Source organism: Biomphalaria glabrata, chromosome 5, assembly GCF_947242115.1.
Source record: "Biomphalaria glabrata chromosome 5, xgBioGlab47.1, whole genome shotgun sequence".
NCBI lineage: Eukaryota > Metazoa > Mollusca > Gastropoda > Planorbidae > Biomphalaria > Biomphalaria glabrata.
In genome coordinates this window covers 15,775,202-15,794,630 of record NC_074715.1, presented here as the reverse complement: position 1 = coordinate 15,794,630, position 19,429 = coordinate 15,775,202, and the positions used below count along the sequence as shown (strand labels likewise).

The following is a 19,429-nucleotide window of genomic DNA, read 5'->3' as shown; positions in this document are numbered from 1 at the left end:
ATAGGCCTATTATATATCAGTGCCACACAGTCAAAATTATATGTGATATTGTGACCCTATAACCACGCCCACTATCCCAGCAGCATCGTATCTAGGTCAGATCTGGAGACACACGTGCAAGATAATTAATTGTTTGCTGATGGTATCTCTCGGATCACGTGATACGGGCAAGATTTCAAATGAATGGTTTTGCTAGTTTGAACAACTAGATCAAACATCTGATAGAACAAGTAGCATGTAGCTTATATTAAGGGACCTGTGTGCAGACAAGTTTGCTGGGGGCAGGGGGGAGACTTCCGTGCTTTAAAGTAAAGTTCCCCTTTCAGACCTTGCGATATATAGGACAGATCATTTAAAGGGCATCTTTTTCTGTGGCCCACAGTTAACCAGGGTGCCATGTGGCCAGCACAACGACCAACCGCCTTTACTTTTCCCCATCTAATGTCAGGTACCCATAAGAGCTTGTTGGACTCAGATGCATGCAAGGATCCCTTAATTAAAAATTCCAGTCTTCACCAGGATTCGAAACCGGGCCCCCTCTGCCACCGCGCCTCCCTCCAGGCTATGAATCGTACACACTTTATTACAAAAAAACTTAAGGCTGGTTTATCATATCTTATACAATACAGACGTTACTTCAAAAAATAAGATGATTACGTCTTATGCGTCATGCATGTGAACCAATGACTTGAATTCTGCCAAGTCATTGGTTTATAAATTTATTCTACAACTCTATTTCATGGTTCAAATTTTATAGCTTTTACTATTAACAGCTGAAAACATTAGAAAACAAAGGTTGAATTTAAGATGTTGTTTTTTAAATCTATACCAAACGGGGAGGTGGTGGATGAAGAGCTATAAATAGGCCTACATAACAAATACATTTATAAACTCAATTAGAGATTTTCTTCTCTGGTGCAAAATTGTAAATAATTAGCTTTTTTGTGCTGTACAAAAAAAAATACGATTATTTGTCTTCAATTTTAATGCTTTTCCGTTTGTAGATCACAAGAATATTAATTGGGAGGAAATTGGTCTATTATATTTTTTTCCCTCTAGGTCAGTGATTAACCACTTGAAAAAAAAAACCCACTTCGACTAAGTAAATAACTGACCCACTAACTAGCGTTTTTACCAACAATTAACCATACACTTTTAACCAGCGATTATCAACCAGAGGACCAGTGTTATGGAGTGTGTGTGTGTGTGTTTCTATGGTGACGTTGAGAAGAGGTTAGTGATTGGTTCTGAATGAGACAAGATAGGGGGCATTGTCGTCAGCGGTCTTAGGGGAGATGACTCCAGAACGTGAGACTGAAAAGACGTGTTATTTTAGTAAGTTACATTCTGTTTACAAGACCTTTTTATATTATGACTAAGTTCTTCTATATTTATTGCCTTTCATCACAAGTTGATTTTGTCTATATTTTAATAAAAGTAATATTTGATATTATTCACAAAAGAAGTTATTCAAATTTTTCAAGGATGGCTGCCTGGTCGTGCGGTTTGCGCGCTGGACTGTCGTTCGGATTTATCGACGGTCGAGGGTTCAAACCCTGCCCGCTCCCATCCCCCGTCGTCCTGCGGGAGGTTTGGACTAGGAAGTAAACTATCTTCAACTCTGAAGGAACATCCGAAACATGTAAAACATTTTACAAACATTTTACAAGTTAAGATCTAATACGTCTACAGCGGTTTCGTGGTCTGCCAGCAGGGAGATAACAAATGTCGACGACCACCAACAGCAGCCGTATACATTTTCAAAATGGGCTGTTCCAATAGTTTTCCTTCTCCCTTTTTAAATGTATGCTAATTTCCTGTTCTATGGACAGAAGCTTCCAGAGCTCTTATCTGGGCCGAATTTGACCGGCAGGTCGTCGGTTGCGCATGCCTGCTTATATTGCTAATAGACTCTATATTGAATCATTGGGGTGCTACATTTCGCTAGAGCGACGTTTTACTAAATCTTTGAAGTACAAAAACTTAAGTCACAGGCCTGGCGATCTATTTGGCAGATGATGTAGAGGTCATCTGCTTCTGTGGCCCACGGCTAACGAGGGTGGCATATGGCCTGCGCAACGACCAACCGCCTTTACTTTTTACTCATTGTTCCTTTTATAAAATTCAACAAGTTTTCCTTGAAGTCATGTTTTCTGTTGGTGTAGACCTGTGTGCTGTTGTACCCAGCATCTAGTGCAGCGGTTCTCAACCTTTTAAGTTCGGTGACCCCTTTTTACAATCCCCCACTCGGCCGCGACCCCCCCCCCACACACACACACATACACATACGGCAATAGAGCAGTAGACAACAACAATCCATATTTTCGATGGTCTTAGGCGACCCCTGGCAAATGGTCAATCGACCCCCAAGGGGGTCGCGACAAACAGGTTGAGAACCCCTGATCTAGTGTGTGTTTGTACGCTTACTAAATTGAGAGTCGCATGATTTATACAAAAATGAAGTAGGCTTATGTTTATTAAATGATGTTAACTTTGTAAGGGTTAACAATCAAGTTTCATCAGTATTAACTATTCAATGTCTCTCTAGTATTATTTTGTTTCAATAAAAGATATCAATCAGCTACTAGATAGACAGGAACCTAACTTCGATTTAGTGTCCTCTTCCCACTAGTCCTGGTTCTTCCGCTAAAAACACATCAAAGTCGGCTCGTGCACTGCTTTCGATGTGTGCTAAGCATGTGTTGATTGATGCTAATTATGCAAGCGACATTGTTGTTTTTGGGGAAGGGGCGATGGGGGGGTGCTTACTTTTTTGTTCTAAGCAGAACAAGCTCCACACTCCGCACTCCCAGTTTCTCGCCAGCACTAAGTAGGACAGTACCTTGTGTTGGACAAGTGTAGCCCGGGCAATGCTTCTCAACCTCTATTAGAGGAGGCTAACAGGCCTATAGAGAAGCAAAACAGAACCCCCCCCCCCCCCCTGTGATGCCTAAGGATCTAGTCCATTGCAAATGGCGGGGACAACAAATGTGTCGAGGCATCGTTCATAAAGGCAGTGGCGTCACTAGGGAGGTGCGGGGGTGCGGTAAGGGGGTGACACCCAAGTAAAAAAAAATGCACTTTGGAAAAAAATGACAATTAAAAAAAATAAACGACAGTGGATAACTATTGGAACATAATATTCACAATTAATAAATAAATCTTTAGAAACTCTAGCCGAGATGAAGGAGATATTACAATTTTTCACTCGAATGATATACTTGAATATTTTAGTGGAATTTTCTTCTCAGCGTGTGCCAGTTTCACATGATTTCCAGAGCAAAAGGAAAAGTACGCGAGTTGTCAAAAGAATGGTTCTTATGGGGACGATTTAGGTTCTTAATAGCAAAAAAAAAAAAAACAAAAAAAAAAAAACTGTATTCTTTTGTTGTCGACTATTTTTAACTAATTTTATAGAAATGTGTGACTTAATTTTATGTGTAGTTGAAATAAAGTCCAAAATTGGAATACTAAAAGACGTATGAAGAATTCCTCTTGGTTGGAAAATTGGAAAACAAGGACATCCTGCTACAAAAACAATTGACAAGGAAGTCGTTGCTATGATTGATGTAACGAAGAAAAACAATGGAAGGAGATATTGCACAGACTTTCTATAAAAGCAGAAAATTTGACATTTTGTGACCATTTTAACAATGAGTCTTTAATGATAAATAAATATTTTCCATGAGGTGACGGAAATGTTATATAGATAAAACCCATTGCTGAAAGTACATCTGTTACAAAGTTGATAAATGTTTTAGCAAAAGACGTACAAGATAGAGTCAGAATGAATGTTACCACCTTTGTATTTTGTTTGAACGCACACCTGACATAGTACACACTGATCAGATTCATAAGTTAGGGAGAGAAAAAAAAAGCTAATGAGATCAACTTAATATCTTAAAAGTTCAGAGGTTATGAAAATGCTGATTCTATGTCTGGACCCATGAAGAAGTTCATAAAATTATTCAGAACCAACAGAAAAGCTATTTAATAGATGTGTATAACATTCACTTAATCACTTCATGTGCTCAACATTCCTTTTTCAGAAAATGCTTTTTGCCTAGCATTTTTTTTTGTACAAATGAATACGTTTTTTTTTGTTCTCAAATTCTAGCCAGTAGAGGCGCAGCTTAAGATCTTTTATTTTACCTATCTTTAGTTTGTTTGTTTGTTGTGAAGATATTCTAGAAGGCCAAAGATACACAAGAGTAGGCCTATCTTTAAACTTTGACAATGAGTTGACTAATTAAAACCTTTCTTTAACAAAAGCATAACACATTAGCGCAACGTGTTATAAAAAACAAAAGAATAAAGAAAACAAAATTAAACACATGTCAGGCGAGCAATCACGTGTTGCTGAACTCACTATTTAAGAAGAGAAAAAGAGGTTCATTCTCATGTGCATTAATCTTTTTTAACGCTGAGCTTCAAATCCTACTGGAAGCAATCATTGATGCAGCAGATAAACATTTGGAGCAATCCAACCAGACATTCTTTAGTTCAACAACGACGAATTATTGTAATTGTAAGTTTCAAAACATTGGCGTATATGATGATTTTCCAAAAGGCGACATTCAAACAGAAATATCATGTCTGATCAGAAATCTAAAGGCAGTAAAAGTTATTTCTGAAGAAGATAAAAAATCGACAGTGCATGATTCATATGCTACTAAGACCTTAAAGAATATCTCTAAATCATTTAACAAAGCCTTCAACCGTTTCTTACCATCTGCATACGTTCGAAGTCATGTGAAAAAGGGTTTTAAATTAAAATTAAGAACTTTTTGAGACAAAGGAATAGACGACACTTTCAGAATGGGCAATTTTTTTTTAAAATTAAAAATGAGATTGTTAAAGACATTAAATTTGATGAAGTTAATGATAAGTTTTCAAATTTGAAATCCAGAAAAAAAAAAAACAGTGTAATTTACTTATGGTTGCATTGTTGCAAAATTAAACTATAGATTAATGGCAATGTCTGTTTGGGACCCCTTAACTCAAGAAAATATTAGGAAAATGGAACAGACACAAAATAGAGCAGTGAGATTCATAACAAACGAATATTCACATTTGACTAGAGTAACACCTAATCACTAAATTTAGAAAGCCTGGAATAGGTTGCCTGAGCCAGTCAGGAAAACCAATGTCTTGTCAGAATTTAAGTCATTGGTTAACATGCATAACTAGATACATGACGCGTAGGACGTAATCATTTTCTTTTTTGAAGTAACGTCTGTATTATATAAGATGAGATTAAGGATGAATGCAGAGTTACACATGACTACACAAACCTTATAAGCTATAGATAAATTGAGTTTTAAACTGAATTTTAAAACTCATTTAAATTTGTTTAACAATCAAATACGTAAAGAATTATAAACTATATGTATCACAGTCTAACAAACAAACGAAAAAAAAAAACAGGATTTTTTTTAAAAGGGGGTGCAGGGGGTGACACCCTGAGCTGACCTCACCGGGTGACACCCACCCTAGTGACGCCACTGCATAAAGGAGCCTTTTTTTTTTGTCGGACACATGCTCGGATGATGTCGTACAGAGACGGAATATGGAGGAGTTTCCGGGTGTGCTCGGCTGTTCGGCCTCACCACTTAACCTAATGTCTTGGGATGTAAACAAAACTACATCTGCTTGGATCTTTCCTGGACAGAGCAGTTTCCGTATGCCTGGTGCTCCAAGAATCAACTTTTAGTACAAGTACAAAGGACAATTGTAGAATCCTAAAACCTGATTCATGTTTCATAATTGTTAAAGACTAATCTAACACAATAAAATAATCAGCACAACAGACTGCCACGTAAGTACCTACAGGTAGATTTGTTAGTATGCTCCAGTTTAAAAACACTTCCACGATTTCTAAATCCACAATGTCGCAACTCAAAAAAACATGCATTGTTATGACATGTTTATATCAGAGTATTTGGTTATAGTTATATATTGTGATTTGGTCAAGTTTGTGTTGCGTTATGGTTCTATTGGGTTGTGGTTATAATTGTTTATAGTTATATTTAGCTATGGTTATATTTGGTTATAAGTTATGGTTATATTTGGTTCTAAGTTTTGGTTATATTTGGTTAGGGTTATCTTTGGTTAAGGTTATATTTGGTTATGGTTATGTTTATATTTAGTTATTTAGTTAGGGTTATGTTTGGTTATAATGTAATCGACCGTTTTTTTTTTTAATTGGAGGAGCAAAAACTAAAAAGAATGAGAAGACAACGGGTTGCCAACATTTTGTATAGAGTTACGCCCCTCATGTTGTAAAACAACGGCCTCTATTAAAATACCAAAACACACAACAGAACAGGTGTTTCAAACAAACACAACAAACAGGTCAATCTACTTCATAATGGCGAATCAACAAACACTCACACATAAAATACACACATATACATATATATCTATTTTTAACCCTGTTCCACTCCCCCCTTCTCATCAAGAAAGAATCCTGGTTAAGCGATCGACTACACTTGATACTATTCCAATGATAGACCTTTAGATCTAGACTTAGAAGACGATGTGCAAAATGTTCATAAATATTAATTGATTAAACTCGTGAATCAATAATTAATTTCTTACGGAAATTTCCGAACACGATAGTCCTCTATAACAACGTTGGATCTTGACCTAGTTTATCTAGCCAAATGAATTTATTAATTATTTTTTTAACTTGAAAGAAAAATTATAACGGTCAAACTAGAGTTTCCCCCATGTATCCAAGGAGCCAATATTTCTTTTTCTCAGCGACATACACAATGGTTACATTTCTAGGTGCATTGTTAGAGCCGTTTTTGAAACCCGTGTCCATCTTCCACCGTCCGCCCACCCTCAATGATGTTGTGACTTGAATAGAGGTATTGTAAAAAGAACATTTACTAGAGAGAGGGAGAGTAGTTTACTAGAGATTGACTATTTTAATGTTACTTTCTTTTCAATTCACTTTTTTTTTAACCATTGTTACAAGTTACAGAAATAAGTAACAAGCACGTTCATGGTAGATCATTTCCGGTGGCAGCGGATGTACAGGAAACATTTGATTCGGAGTAGCTAAAGGGTATTTGACTTCACATTTACTTGACGACTTGACAGAAATGGCGTTAAAATTGGCTCCAAATATGAGACATATGTATGAACACTATGAGACATATGTATGAACACTATGAGACATATGAACACTATGAGACATATGTATGAACACTATGAGACGTATGAACACTATGAGACGTATGAACACTATGAGACACTATGAGACATGTATGAACACTATGAGACATATGTATGAACACTATGAGACATGTATGAACACTATGAGACATATGTATGAACACTATGAGACATGTATGAACACTATGAGACATATGTATGAACACTATGAGACATGTATGAACACTATGAGACATATGTATGAACACTATGAGACATATGTATGAACACTATGAGACACTATGAGACATGTATGAACACTATGAGACATGTATGAACACTATGAGACATATGTATGACCACTATGAGATATGTATGAACACTATGAGACATGTATGAACACTATGAGACATATGTATGAACACTATGAGACATATGTATGAACACTATGAGACATGTATGAACACTATGAGACATATGTATGAACACTATGAGATATGTATGAACACTATGAGACATGTATGAACACTATGAGACATATGTATGACCACTATGAGACATATGTATGAACACTATGAGACATATGTATGAACACTATGAGACATGTATGAACACTATGAGACATATGTATGAACACTATGAGACATGTACGAACAATTGAAAGTGTTCCGCAGCACGACCCCAAAAAACGCCTCTGCATGGTAGATGAATAAATCATGGAGCTATTTAATAATAATTTTTTATTATTTTTTTTAGACATTTATATCTAGCCTCTTAGAGATTTTCACTTTAAACTAGACAATGTCAAGGATGCTGACCAACTAAATACAAAATAAAAACTCATCACTATGTCATTGTTTGTCAATTGATCTCAATGCCGCTAGTTAGTTGCCCATTTGGTTTTGAACAAAGTGTCACAAGAGTCAAAAGTCTACTGTTTCCTCCATTTTGAAATCAGTTTGTGCTACAGGCTGAAGAGTTCATACAATTTATTTCGGCAGAGCTAGGATTGTGCTCAAAACTTATCATCTACCAGTAGAGCTTATCAACACTGGATACACTACAAAGATAACTATTTATGGCTTTTCCCGCCAAGTATGAAAATCCTAACTGTATCCTGATGACTATTAATTAAAGACTTTAATAGTGATAATAAAATTGGCTTTCCTGATTCAGGTCTATGCACCTAATGAAGAAGTACTTGTACCAGTGTACAAGTGTATTGATTAAGAAATGTGGCATTATCTTTATGTATGACTATTTTTATTACGTTTTTTTTTAAAAATAATTTATAGTTCATCTGTTATATATCACTGCTACTTTACTTTATTATCTTTTGCCCTGAAGTCTCTCTTAACTGGTAGAGATAGTTTTAATGGTGTTAAGCTACTTATAAGTGAACATTTATTTGTTACATATAGGTCCCTAACTCACCACTATACAGAAAAAGAAAGGAAAAAGTCGATCAAAGTATCTAGATAGCTACATCTAGGATATTGCTGAAACTATCAACAATTAGAGAGAAAATACTTGAAAGAGATAACAAGATCTAGAATGTTTTACAGAGGTATACAAATGACAAAAAGATCTTCAAAATTAATGGAAACTAACAGTTGGTATAAAGAGGCACTGAACAGATTCACCAGGAGAGCAAAAAGGGTCATGGATTGCAGATGCAATACACACCAATAGTAGAGAGAAGGGTGAAAGTGAAACAGTGCCTGGTGATTACAGATGCCCAACCTGTGATTGCAGCTGTGTATCAAGGATTGGATTCTCTAGTCACACCAGAAGTTGCAAAGGGAAACCACCATTCTTTCTCCCAACTCTTGTAATTAAAATATACTCACATTACTAATAGTTTGAATGATTTGAATGTGGTGCATTTCAAGTTGGCACAGAACTACTCTAGTAATGTTGAATTGGAAGTAACAAATAAATCATATAATTAACATTTAAGTTGGTAGCTCAACCAGAAAAACAAATAACAATATTTGTTTATGTTCATCAAAATATCAAAGTTTTATTTAATATATAAAAAAAATTCTTTCAAAATAAAATTAAAACATAAAATGATATTTAATCTATTTACCATCAAGTTACATTCACCCAGCACTGCATTTAGACATTGCTTTCTATTATATACAGCTTGTACATCCATCCTCCATTCTCATCTCACATCTCAATCAAAACACAAGGGTTCTAAACTCTTACGTCCTCACATCTCACTCAAAACACAAAGGTTCTAAACTCATGCAAGCCCACAGCCTTTGCCTTGACATACAATATACATGACATACAAAATGATTTAACCTTTAAAAACAACAAACTACTCATTCATAATGGGCCACGCTTGAACAAAAACAAAAATTATCACAAAAGTAAAGGGACCAAAAAACAAATTAATAAAAAAATATGAAGCAGGCGTTTTTTACCAAAAAAAATTCTAAGAATTTTGTTATAAAAAAAATATGTACAGAATTAAGTCACTCTCAGTGAGTGTTTTAACTCTTATGGCAAAATGTTAATTAAGTTTTAAGTATCTGAAGCTTTAAGTACAAAGTAAAGTTTAAAAATGAACAAATTGAAACCTAAAAAAATAGCAAACATAATATTAAGAAATATTTATTAAACTGTTTAAACCAAGATCAGTTGACATGACACAATAGGATACATCATGTGATAAATACAAAAATGCTTAAATTGCATTTTCTTTTGTTTACAAGTGCAATCATCTTCTGACTAGCCAGTGGACATCAAAATATTTCTTTAAGAAGTCTGAAATACTAAAGAACTAATTTCTACATAACAATGAAAAACTCAATTCTATCCACCTATCTAGTAGATAATAAAGTAACAATAATAATACAATATACAAATGTGTCATTGATTACAACACTGAGAAAATATTTCAATACCAATCTTACAACCAACTGTTTTGATCTAAATGCCTAGACGCTGGAACTTTCTGCCCTATTCACCAATATGTACAAAATTAGTTATCAACAGCCATGTTTTGATTTTTGTTCTTCAAGTATAGCAACACATTCACTTTCTGAAAACTGGAAAATCAGAACAATGCCAGTCATATGACAAACAGAATGAAAATCAGGCAAAGCAGAGAACTGCTAAGGTGGTGGAAAGTTCCTCTGCCAAGTAGCAAGTAACTGCCAAAAATGGTGACAAGTTCCTCGGCCACGTAGAAAGTAACTGTGGTGGACAGTTCAAAAAAGTCCTCCTGATTACCTGGGGGGCTATTACTGCTGCTTTTTTATTCTTTACTGGGTTTGGGAATGTAAAACATTATATTCCTCCTGATCATAATGTGTCTTACACTCAACACAGCATAAGCTCATCCATGTATCCATCCACTTCCGATTCAGGCTGGCAAAAATCCATTTTCTCCAACTAGTTGATTGCACAGTGAAGTCCGAACATGTCCAAGCACAAAAAAAAAAATATGTGGCGGTGGCAGATGAAAGGAAATAGTCCAGACGTGGGGAGATAAACCAAAACATATACTGCACATATGGCCACAGACAGTGACAGATGGTCAGCAGGACATTGCAGGTGCTTGCAAAGAATGTACATTATCAGGCAGTGGGCGGGACAGGATGGTGATAAACATGATCACAGCTGGCCTGAGAAAGATAAAAAAAAAATTTGTTAAAAGAAGTTAATTAGATGAAAAACACTCAAGAGGTTATCATACATCCTTAAAAATGATTACAGCTTACAGTTAGTCAGCCTGCACATAAGTGAATCTCACAATATGGAAATCTGTTATCATAGTATGAAATAGTCTTAACGGTACCACCAAAATCATTACTGGTCATTGAAAATGTCTTAATGTTGATACTGCTGTCATATTTGAAGCAATACATTAGAGTCACTCTGTGAGGTATGGAATTAATTTCTGTATGGGTTCAGGGAGGAAAGGGGGGGGGGGTCCAATATCTGTATCAAGGAAGTAAGAGAGAGAGTAATAAAAGGGGCTAGTAGTTAGTGCCCAACAGGGGGGGGGGGGGGGGTCACTTCCCCTTCAAGTAAGACCCCTTCTGATGGAAAGTGGGTGGAGGGGTTGTAAGGTTAATTAAGCCCAGCCCTTCCCACAGTACCTGCACACTAGTGGTTATCTCCTTAACCCCCCCCCTATACATTCTCCTCTCCTCTTGTCCAGGTGGTTCACTTTATGATAATTACCATGAAAACTACAAGTCAGAGTGTCTGTGTGTATGTGTGAGTGTAACATGTCAAGACACATGTGTTCCGTTCTGTTATGACATCACCTGCTAGCAGGCACTAAATAACACTACACACCACCAATGCTATTTTTTTTCTTGTTAATTAAGTTGTGGAAAAGAAAATTTAATTATATATATAACACGTAGTGTAGTGTATATCGTAAGCCTATTTTATCTGAATAGAGCTACAAGTTTTGTGTCAATGTGTTTGCATTAATCTCTTTGTACCCGAGGCCCTAACTAGGAGACTGTAATTGGAAATACCCAAGCCTCATTATTATAATGGAAATTGTACATTAGAGACAGGAAGGGGGGGTGGACGGGGAGAGTGGGTCAGGGGAAATATATAATTGTCTTATTTGCCATAATTACGTAGTAGTTAAAAAAGTGTCTGCTTAAATCGGAATTAAGTTTTTTTTTGTTTTTTTTCATTTGGCCTCAGACTATTTTTTTTACAAGTAAATGTAACAGTGAACACTGACAGCGTATTGAAACAGGAAGAATTACTTGTTCAAACTATTGTAATCCTCAGCTTTGGGGGAAAGTAGAGATCTAGATTCTCGAGATATAGACTTGATCTATACCACTAACTTATATTTATTGAAGAATAATGTTCAATTCTAAAATTAGACGAATAAATATGAAAAGGGATTTAAATAAATGGGGTGTCATAAAATATGGAAACACCTCTGACTGTCTAACTGCATTCATTATAACATTGAAATAACTTATCTGACATCTTTAACTGACGACTAGCATGTCCTGCTGACAACAATAGACCTCCCCTCCCCCACGATTTTGTTTTCTCTTCTCAAACAGTATATTGTATTGGGGGGGGGGGGAGGGGAGGTTAGCAGGATTGGGGAGGAAAGAGGACCGGAGGGAGGGGGTGAATTGCAACGAAGGGAGGTGAACACCTGTTCGACAGGCCTGTGAAGCCCCGCCTCGCCCCGACGAGTGCTGGCGCCAGTCTGTCTGGGGGAAGGAAAAATGAATTCCCACAAGCGCAACACAGCTGTGGGGATATCCTTACTCGTGTAACGCCGCGGCCCCACTCAATTCATCAACAATATTGCCGAGACTTGTGGAAGAGGGGCCCCCCTCACAGCCCTCCTGCAGTTTATATTCAGAGAACACAAAAAAAAAAGGAGGGAGGGATGGAAGCAGAGAAAGTATCACCAACCCCCCTTTCATGCGTGTCTTGGCAAAACAAAATATTATACGAAATTTTTAGCACAAATAGTTCAGTAATTTGTATCACCTGAATTCAATTATTCAATATAAAGAGTCGTAGTCGTAAAAAAAGATTTAAATAATAGAACATTGTAAGTCGTGAAAAAGATTTACATAATAGTTTTTACTATAGGATAGCAAATGGTTTGAAGTTAGAATTAGAAGATTTAGTACCGATAAGAATAAGGAATGTGACCGGTCCACAGGTGCATATTGGACCAGGCAAAAGTTATGTGTGAGAGAATATAGTCTAAAAAAAAAAGTGCAGGACTATAAAGGAGGAGGAGGGGGGGGGTGAGTGGCATGAGCTAACAATACCAACTGACAGGTGTTGGTCAGGCATGGTGAGAGAAACAACTAACATGTTAATGTTGCAGTGTGTAGTCACGTGATCCCTGACCATTGACCTTACACACACACATATAGTGGGGCAATCCCTAATTGGAAAAATAATTGGAAAGCATGTTTTACACAGTGTCGTCATACCAATAACTGTTGCCACAAGAGAACAGTCACATAGCCCCCCCCCCCCCCCCCAAAAAAAAAGCTCCCAGAATAGGCATGTTTAATAATTGTGTTTGGCCAAAATTCCCTTTGATAATTGTGTTTGGCCAAGATTCATTTTAATAATTGTGTTTGGCCAAGATTCCTCTTAATAGTAATCGTGTTTGGCTAGGATTAGTCTACAAAAAAGGATGTCTCGTAAAATACTTTCGACCTGTGTGCGTGTGAGAGAGAGAGGGGTGGGGTGCGCCAGCAGCAGGTTGCAGATAATACATTCAGAACTAATTTAACTGAATCGCTTCAAACATGTCAAGTAAAAAAAAAATGGAACAGCGGGGAGTGGGACAAATGTGGTGTGTGTGACATATGCTTAAATTACTTGAGCCTATTTTGCACCTGGCTTTCAGAGGAAGCTTAACTTAAACACACACACACACACTATATACATATATATATGTATCTAAGTCAATAGAGACCCAGGTGTTGTTTGTTGCCCAACTTCAGGCCCTAACACTTAAGTAAACAATTGGTCTTTGTGACCAAATTAGTGCGTGTGTGTGTGTTTTGTTTGCTTTCTGTTCTATCTAGATTGTAAGCCATTCCATGACTCAATGAAGAAGTGGCCTTAAAGGGGGGAAGTGGTTCAGAGACTTAGATGTTGGAAGGGGGGGGAGGAGGATTACTGGTACTTTATTATCATGGACAACTAGATTATCTAAATCTATTGTATTCATACATACACTGGGTGGTAGGGATGAACCAACAAATTGTACATTACAGTCTTCTCTGACCTTTAAATAGATGTGTGCCTTATCTGTCTAAAACAAGTATAATTTTGATGATGTGGGCAGTGGACGCCCTTATGACATAAGATGGGTGGCACATTGTGTGTGTGAAACTGGGAAGGGGCAGGAGGCTCTGACAGCTATGCTATTTATTGTTTGCAGCAAGAGAGGATCACTAAATGGCTGTCGTGTATTGCTAAATCACTAAATGGCTGTCATGTATTGCTAAATCACTAAATGGCTATCATGTATTGCCAAATCACTAAATGGCTGTCATGTATTGCTAAATCACTAAATGGCTGTCATTTAACAACATGTCAGCTAATAAGTTACTGTCTTGCTAATGACAATACAGAAGAAAAATGTAAAAGTTTATTTGTACTGAAACCACAGTATGACACCAAAGTATCTGCTCTAACTAGAAAGTTAGGGACTAGCACACAAAACATGATACTAATATCAATATTGATTTTTATTGACATACTTGGGACTCAATGTACAAGCTAAAACCATTTCTACTAAAAGAAAGGGTAGATCTAATTACTACTGTAAAAGGAAAAGATTTGACTTTCTTTAATCTGAATTCAACACAGAACTTCCACTATTCAAGCTTTTGGTTCCCTTGGATAATTGTCTCAGTATTCCTTTTCAGACCATATGGTCTATAGGATTTAAAGGTCAACTGTTTCTGTGTCTCACTGTAAATAAGGGTGTCATGTGGCCAGCACAACGACCAACCGCCTTTACTTTTTCCCAACTAACGTAAGGTACCAATTAGATCTGGAAGGACTCAAGAGGCGCCCTAAAACCGAAATTGAAAATCCCAGTGTCCACTAGGGTTCAAACCCAGGACTCTCTGGTTCAAAAGCCAAGCACTATACCAAAGCACCTCCAATAGTCTCAGAAGTTATAAATTTTACAATCACAATCTATGAAGATGAATTTTTTTTTAAAGTTCCCAGCTAAAATGTTTTATAGCCATCTTTGAAAGAGATGCAAGTGGTGAACCCAAGATGAAGATAAAAAGCTCAAGAAAGATCAACAGACAAAAAGTGATTTAAAAAATGATACTCACCATGAGTATATATAGATGAGTGCGGTGGGTGAATTGAGGATAAGGGAGAATGGTTTCATTTTGATGGAGGCCTGATGTCACAATCTGACGGTGACATCAAGTCATCTCTTAAACACGGAGAAGGTGTCATCTAAAAAAAAAAAAAGACATTTTAATAATTAACATTTTAAGTTATTTTTTTAATAAAGAACTTAAGATAGGAAATCACTAACATCAATAGTGACTAACTAAAAAAAATAAATCAGTGAACAGAAAATTGTATCACTAGATCTAATTCCTTAAGTGACAACATACCTCATAATGTGAAGACACAATGTTGTCAAAAGATTTTTCCGTTAAGGGCTCCCTGGTTACTTGAGATTCTGTGACAAATTTTGATGGGAAAGATGCAGCAAAGGCTGCTGATGTAGAAAAGTTGCCCTGGCCATCCAGCTGCAGTTCCAAATCCAGGATGTAGTCGATGACATACTGCATAAGAACAGTCCCATCAATGTTGCCGGACTCATTACGGGGAACATCAGGAACCATGTCACTGAGTTTCAGAAAACATTCCTAGGAAACATTTAAGTAACCATGTTATACTATAAGAAACATAAAAGTAGCCATGTTTTACATTATAGCAAACATTTAGAGTAGCCATGTTACACTATAGGAAACATTTAGAGTAACCATGTTACACCATAAGAAATATTAAAGTAGCCATGTTTTACACTATAGGAAACAGAGTAACCATGTTACACTATAGGAAACATTTAGAGTAACCATGTTACACTACAGGAAACATTTAGAGTGGCCATGTTACACTATAGGAAATTGCAATGTTACACTATGTGTTAAAACTAGCTTTAGCTAAGGTACATATACTTTTTGAAAGTTGCTATAAATGAAAATGAGAATAAATATGACTAGATCTATAGATGGCCAGAAGGAAGTTGAATTTTTAACTTCTTCCTGTGAATTAACTTCAACTGCATAGTTTTTAAGGAAGAAGGTTGAGTCTGTTAAGTTTTGGTAGATCTTGATTTAGATTTATAAGCCAACTATAACTATACTGTAACTCCACAATCATGGATATAAAGTCTAGTCTTGCTACAGCTCTTAATTTATAGATCAATAGCCACTTTTATTTAGTTTCTTTTATCAACATCTATTTAGATTTAGAATCTAGATTTATATCTAGATCTAGTCTAAAGTCAAAGTTTTCAATTCCAATTTATATGAATATCGAGTCATTTTTTTGGATGTTAATAATATAATGCAAGCATACATACACACACACACACGTGATTTACAGATTTTCTTTTTATCATTATGCTCTGTATAGAATCACTGACTGCTGTGCCTACAAGCGGGAAGATAGAAAAATCAATACCAGGCTGTGATAGACTGATGGTATGAGCTATCAACCAGTTTCATTAGTTCATGGATCAGGCTCACAGAATTCTCTAAGATTTCAGAAATCGATTTTGGGGAGGAGGGAGTTTCCTTTGCAAGGCTGCAAAGCATCGTTTTGTACCTTTAGATAATTATATATAGATCTAGATCTAGTTTTAGATCTCTATATATTCAAGATCTGTAATGGATTATTATGAAGAAAAGAATCTAGACTATCTTTATCATAGATCTAGACTCTTAGACTGCTACTGGACTAGAATCTAGTTAAAGTAGTGTTTCCTAATGGGGGCGCTAATTCCGTTCTTTTGTAGAATCTACATGTTGAGTGTAAAATCATATTTAGACTAGACTCTAGATCTACATAGATACTGAAAATGAATTAGAGACCTAGATTTATATACTATTTAGTATATGGATCTAAATCAAGAGACTATAGTATGACTATATGGATCTAGATCAAGAGACAACTATTCTGTACAGTAACAGTAATTACAGTACAGTTTTATTTATGCAAATCTAGCTAGAATAGATCTATCATCTAGATCTAGATCGTATATGCTGCCTTAATTAACTTAATATAATCTAGACTTAGATCTAGATTTTACTATTTTTTTCTTGACTAGATTAATATAATTATAGTTAATATAGGTCTACATTTAAGTCTAAGTCAAGTTAATTTAAGCCATTAGAGTACTTACTTTCATCTCATCGCTGAGTGTGAACTTCTCTCCCCGGAATTCAATGCTGGCAGTCTTCATGATGCTGCAGTTGGAATCTTTCTTGACTCCTAAAATGTTTCCAGACCTCGGTCTCTCAGTAGCTACAGCCTTCATTATTACAGACCTTGTCTTTCCTGTCTCGTTTCTGGCTGGAGGTTATTGATTGATCTATGCCGACTGCCTGCCGAGTGCTGGCACAACGTGCACTTTCGAGTGAGCCTTGCCAGATGATGTTATGCTCCTAGAGCTCGGGAAATCGATCACCGGAATGGCACACAAACAGAAAAAAAAGGGGGGTGGCGGTACAGTCCCCGGGAAATCGATAGCGGGTGGTTCAAACAGGGATGAAATAATTATCCTCAGAACAGAAGCTTGATTACTCCAATGCTTGCTTGCGCGTATATCTAATATGATAAATATCTCAGAAATACCACAATATGATGTGTTATCCTTGAAACACAATTTGTAGACTTAGTAATAAATATCGGTATATATGAACTACTAATACTATTGTAGATATTGATTAGATCCAGATATCTATATATAAATATAGATCACTGTGTCATATAAGTAGATCTTGATTTAATTCCCACTGAAAGATTCTCCAATGAAATCGAGAGCGCTCACAGAAGTTCTGTTCATTAAATGAATCACTCTCGTGACGAGAGACTTTCTTATTTACGTCCTGAGAAGTGAAGATGTGTGTGTGTGTGTGTGTTTGTGCTGTTTGTGGAAAAGGTGGGGGGGGGGGACAACATATTCCCACACGCGACGTTCTTATCGATTGGCTCCGCCCTCCACGCGCGGTGTAGTATTGGCAACGCCGCGACGAAACGACCTATGGAGTCGCGAATTCTGACGTTTTATTTGCTTAGCCCCGCCTCCCTTGTTGTCAGTTGGCCTGTACCACCGCGTCGCTACCCCCTTTTCCTCATGCAAATAGCTGTTTATTGTAGAAAGATGTTCCCACGAACTCCCCCCGCTCACTAGCACTATTCTTCCTTTTATTATTCCTTTTTTTTTTAAAATAAAAAGTGGAGTTATTTTATGAATTAACATCCTGATGAGGGAATTCTTTCAACAATATTTATAACCAGAAATCTCTTTCTTTCTTTAAAAAAAAATACATTTAGATCTAAAATCTATATTATCATTTCCTTCCTTCTAAAACTCAAGTCCCAAAGTGTACTTCTTTACAATACGAGAAAATGTCTTGCACCTGATAGTTTGCGTCTATACACCCCCCTCCCTCTCTGCCCTCTTTACCTTCCCACCCGCCTCCCTCCCTCTCTCTCTCTCCTCAAAATTTGCTTTTCAAGTCCCCGGCATATATCTGTTCCAGCACCTGTGTTTAGTAGGTCTTTGCATAGCGTGCGAAATCGGCTTTGACACGTGGTAAATTGCGCTTACGGGAACTCTGGTCTAACAGTTAACTCAGACAGACTGGCGCCGACGTTGTGACGTCACGCATACACTCCGCTGGTATCCCCCCCCCCCATTTTTTTCCCCTCTTCACTTGTGTTGTTCCTCTCTCTCTCTCTCTCTCTCTTCTCGTTACCGGCGCCAGCGATACTGTCCCGCACAGCAGAACTCTCTCGCAGGGCTCTGTCAATCAGTGAAATCCCCCCCCCCCCCCAATAAGAGGACGGCCCTTAACTGGTTGATAAATTGCATTAAAATTCGTCACCTTAGGTCTCGTCACTTACCTCCCCCTTCTTTTACCTATTGGGACACCTGCACATTTGCATTCCCTCGCTAAAGAATTCTCCGCACCCCCCTTTTTTTTTCAACTCCCCCCCCCCCCTTTCTTTCTACTTCTGTCTCCTTGAAGTGTTTACATACAAGTCGGGAGACAGGCGCCAGACAGGCTACCGTCGTATTGTCCAGTTCGGGCCAAAGAATGATAGCGGCTCTTGTTGGGAGGGGGTCTCAAGAAAGTGTGGGACAGGATACTTTGAACAATGCTGTCACCAATAGAAGGTAACGGTGAAAAGTAGGACAGGGGAGAAAAGAGGTGGGGGGGGGGGCAAGGACTAACTGTCGATGCTTCAAAGCAAATACATTATTTTTTATTAGTGCTAGTCTCCCCCCAGCCCCCAGCTCAGATCTAAACCTGACATAAACACATTTACAAGTGTCACTACCACGGGAGTAAAATGCTTGTGTGAATTGCTTAACTTATCGATTTACAATAGTCCAGGGGGGGAGGGGAGGTCTAAGCACCAGTTCAATTTGTCTGGAGTATAACTAACAATGTCAAAGTCGGTCGAAATAGCTTTGGACGCCCGATACATGAGCAGACATATCAAT

The 19,429-nt window shown here is 37.2% G+C and overlaps 1 protein-coding gene across 1 annotated transcript; it reads right to left on the bottom strand.

Annotated features, from left to right (window-relative positions):
- Positions 1–9,157: 9,157 nt before the first annotated feature.
- Positions 9,158–17,809, bottom strand: LOC106064442 (DNA-binding protein inhibitor ID-2-like). The gene is made up of 4 exons (XM_013223007.2): positions 17,099–17,809; positions 15,300–15,557; positions 15,006–15,135; positions 9,158–10,805 (listed from the first exon to the last, which is right to left on the bottom strand). Exons 1-3 carry the CDS (start codon positions 17,231–17,233, stop codon positions 15,061–15,063), a joined length of 468 nt encoding a protein of 155 aa, XP_013078461.1. The 5' UTR covers positions 17,234–17,809; the 3' UTR covers positions 9,158–10,805; positions 15,006–15,060.
- Positions 17,810–19,429: the final 1,620 nt, after the last annotated feature.